The 4,010-nt window shown below is 40.3% G+C and overlaps 1 protein-coding gene across 1 annotated transcript; it reads left to right on the top strand.

Annotated features, from left to right (window-relative positions):
- Window positions 1-348: 348 nt before the first annotated feature.
- On the top strand, window positions 349-3,387 carry cunh1orf52 (chromosome unknown C1orf52 homolog). Its single transcript, XM_038715257.1, has 3 exons — window positions 349-792; window positions 1,012-1,222; window positions 1,898-3,387. Exons 1-3 carry the CDS (start codon window positions 493-495, stop codon window positions 2,050-2,052), a joined length of 666 nt encoding a protein of 221 aa, XP_038571185.1. The 5' UTR covers window positions 349-492; the 3' UTR covers window positions 2,053-3,387.
- The last annotated feature ends 623 nt before the right edge of the window (window positions 3,388-4,010 follow it).

The raw sequence follows: 4,010 nt of genomic DNA, 5'->3' as shown, positions 1-4,010 counted from the left end.
TTCTAGTGAAGTGCAACACTAAATGCAACAGTTTAACAGTGACATCTGGAGGCTAATTCAGATACAACTGAAACGTGACTGCAAGTTTCACACACTGCAACATCTCTACCATAGCCTAAAGTATACTTGCTATTTAGAGTTGACACAGACAAGTGGCTGTGAAAAAAGGATATGCAACGAAAGTGAAAATTAAAAACTTATATTTATTCTACAAAAATTGCACATTGGAAATATTGCGTGAAGCTAAATGCCAACAGTACAATTATTGTTCGGTTTTTACTCGGCCTGCTCCTTTAATGAAATAGCTTGCGACAGCCGTCACGACACTATTAAAATGCTTTACGACTATTTTGGAGGCTCATTCAAAATGGAGTAGAGCTTAGAGCACTGATACCAGCTGAGTCCGGTTCTGCAGCTTTATTCTCCTCTTTTCATCTTTTTTTTTACAACAACATTTTGTTGCTCGTTACAAAAAGTAGTAATTCCTGAAAAATGACAGAGGAAAAGAAGTCAGGTTCCTTGGGTTTCTTTTCGAGCTACGACGATTTGAGCGACAGCAGCGATGGCAGCGACTCAGACGAGGAGGGCGAAAGTCGAAAGAAGAGACCGGGGACTGATGCTCCGGGAAGCGGAGCTCAGTCCTCCCAACAAGGGACCAAACGAGCAGCCGGTGGAGCTCCTCTACCCAAACCTGACGAGCTGTTCGGCTCCGTGTCCAAGCCCGCTTTTCTCTACAATCCGCTGAATAAGCAGATAGACTGGGAGAGCCTCACGGTCAAAGCTCCTGAAGAGGTAAAAATCCCCGGTCTACCTACCGATCAGCTGATTCAAGTTCAAGATTTCTTTATTGTCGTTCCACAGTACATTTTAGTACGAAGTTACGTGCAAATTTCACAGCTTAATATACGGCACAGAAACAATTGCCACTATGATATCCACGTAACGATAAGTTAAACATCCTAATTAATTTGATCCACTTTTCCACAACCTGCTTTTCTCTGTTACTTAAAGCCTGCCAGAGAGTTCAAGCCATGGAAGACAAACGCTGTTCCCCCTCCTGAGAGCTACACCGCAGAGCCAGAGAAGAAGAAGGGACCTCCCCCAGGCATGGACATGGCTATAAAGTGGTCCAATGTGTATGAAGACAATGGGGAAGATGCACCTCAGCCTTACACTGGCAACGCCCTGTTCTTACCTGCAGAGGAGCAACCTTCTGACACAGGTTAGTCCTGCAATGCAATGCCAGTGTGGCATTTTTACACTCTCATCAGTATAAATAAACTGATGAAATGATCACTGCCATAGGCTTCATTCTCCCCACTAATATTGCACCAGTTCTTTGACACTATTACACTATACAAACTTACTGTGATGCTGTTGAGCATGTGTAGAAAATACTTGCTGTAGTAGAGGAACTGTGAGAAATTGGTAGCACTTGTTTAAACAGCCTTATTGTCTCGGACATAGTTAAGCAAACTTGCTCAATGAGTAGTAGAGATTATCTCCCTGTCCTGTTATTATTTATTATTTAAACATCTACTAGATGAAAAATCAAGCAGAAACCAGCTTACTACATAAATAAGCTCTATGTCACTATTGGAGGGGTCTGTGTACGCACGCTTTGCCAACTAAACTTGCATTTGCATAAGTGAGTGGACATAAACCCAGGGCAGCGCAATTGGTACCCACAGAGGCAAAAGACAGTCTCCGCTGCATCACACCACAAAATTACCAAACAAACACCAGCTAAAAACAAGACTTGCATTTGCTTCACTTTGCATCTGCACGAAACAAGTGTTATGTTTGAATAATTTGCTGTTGAGTAATTAGAAAATGATTATTTTCCACTCTGCCTCCCCAAACCAACCACCACCACTACTACTCCTCTGGTGATCAGATGAGGATTCAGAGCAGGCAGACTTGTCTGCCAAAAAACGTCGAGTGGAGACCTTCCAGCAGAAGGAGAAGAGGAAGAGGGACATGGGACAAGCTACCTCTGACAAGAATTTTGTGGAGGAGGAGAAAAGGATCCTCAGGCAAAAGATTGAGTGAGACCTAAACTTCCTGCAACAAGGAATCTGTTTCTAATTTAAACATTTTATGTCAGCCAAGAACATTCACAGATATTAGCACAATGATTAAGTAGGTAGAATGCTGTAAACGTAAACAGGCATTTTATCTGTACGTTGACATAATTTGCAATATTATAATATTTGTTTTGTTTTCAAAGGACTGTCAGCACACTTAAAAAGTAAATGGCGGTCCCACTGCAAAATCTTCAACATGAGAACTTAGATTTCAGTAAATCCCTGCACACTATTTTCCAAAGTTAAAGGAAAATTCAGGTGTTTTAAAGTCTGGGTCGTATGATCATAGTTTTCGCCATCATCCTCACCAGCTCTCTTCCAAGGGCACAGGGATGAGGGATATCACTCGACACAGCTTTATAACATGTACTGGGCATTAGTAAACGAGTGATGACAGGTTTGGTTTGGCATCATCATCTTCCAAACATGCAGTTTAGGCAACAAGGTGAAATGAGACTTGTTTAAACCTGCCTGTTTGCTCTTGTTTGAGTCCCCTGTGTCCCTGGGTCTTTGCAAAGATGTTGGCAAATAAGATGTTACCATAATCAATAGGGACGAAGACCAAAACTCCAAAAATTATTTAACTTTAAATGAGTGACAAGTTGAACATAAAGTGTGGTTAGTTGGCTTTGCCTCCTGTTAGATTTAATTTAATGAGCTAAAATAACAGTAGCGTCTGGCTGTGGTGGGCTACTAGGTCTGTGTTTGTCTTGTATTATATGAAATATGTAATCACCAGTGAAATATAACTGTTTGTATTGTGTTAATATGGTGATTTTCCTTTATATAATGTGATTTAAATGGCTGTAACTCTGTTAAAAATTACATTTTTAAAAAGTTCTTCCTCCTTAGGAATCCACTAGATGTCGCCATTTAGCTACACTAGGAAACACTCCCTTCGTGTTTGTAGTGATTGTCTGCTGCACCTTCTATAAACACTGGGCACCCAAATTACAACCAGGGTCTCTTTATATACTTTTTGTCAGGAAGGAGTTCTGATCTTCGATTTAGAAGTTTGTCTCATCTCAGTTCTCTTGAGATACTTGATGCATACAGACTGTTTATTCAGTCTTGTGTACCTTGTATACGCACCACTTTACATCTGTGTGTGTGAAATAAAACTTCTTGCATGTTTAGCAGTGTATCAGAATGTGTTTCGAACAGTACTGTTTTATAGGCCTTTTGTTTTTGCCAGCAAATCTGCTCATTCGGTGTAAACAGATGATTTTGTAGCTGTTTTTAGTGTTACACTATTCATCATAAACCACTTCACCACCACAATAAAAGGTATTTTACTGGAGACAGCTGTCAGTTATTTGAATTGAGTTCATTAAGACCCATGTCCAGAAGGAGCTACAGAAATTTACCTGTCAATCACATTCACTGAAAAGCCTTAAAATGTCCTAAATTATAATTGTTAGAATCCAGGTAATAGTCTATTACATTCCTAAATTCATTCTTTAAATTTCTGTGACCACTGCAGCAAATATAATGGTTTTCCAAGCATCGGAAAAAGTAAACTTTCCTCTTTTGCAGCAGCTTAGTGATCAGAGGAATTCCTGGCCTATCTGTCATTGTGGGTTGACATGAAATAGTGGTAAATATGCCTCTGATAAAATTCCATCTTCCAGGTATGTGCCTGGCCTTGTCTGAAATGCGCTCCCGGTCCTGCACAACAGCCGCAGCAGCAGACTGATTTTTATCAGTCATATTTACAATACCCTCTCTCTGCGCTGACTGTATGAGCATTGAGCAGTGAGGTCACATCCATCAGTGTTTAAGAACTACTCATCTTGCTGCCAACCTTGTAACTAGACATTTCCAGAAAATGGATGTTTTCAATTCTCTATTCTTAGAATTGTGTGGAAAACTGAAATTCCTGTGTATCTCTTTTTTCCTTTTTTTGGGGTGGTGTCGAATTGT

Source organism: Micropterus salmoides, unplaced genomic scaffold (genome assembly GCF_014851395.1).
Source record: "Micropterus salmoides isolate LMB-PRFRI ecotype aquatic unplaced genomic scaffold, ASM1485139v1 Ms_hic_scaffold_13, whole genome shotgun sequence".
Taxonomy (NCBI): Eukaryota; Metazoa; Chordata; class Actinopteri; order Centrarchiformes; family Centrarchidae; genus Micropterus; species Micropterus salmoides.
This window is presented reverse-complemented; position numbering and strand designations above follow the sequence as displayed.

What these genes read in the sequence shown, in the direction of transcription:
- cunh1orf52 (XM_038715257.1), top strand. Translation starts at nt 493, where the DNA reads ATGACAGAGGAAAAGAAGTCAGGTTCCTTGGGTTTCTTTTCGAGCTAC. An exon ending in CGGTCAAAGCTCCTGAAGAG is followed by an intron (nt 793 to 1,011) that starts GTAAAAATCCCC and finishes TGTTACTTAAAG; the next exon opens with CCTGCCAGAGAGTTCAAGCC. An exon ending in GGAGCAACCTTCTGACACAG is followed by an intron (nt 1,223 to 1,897) that starts GTTAGTCCTGCA and finishes TCTGGTGATCAG; the next exon opens with ATGAGGATTCAGAGCAGGCA.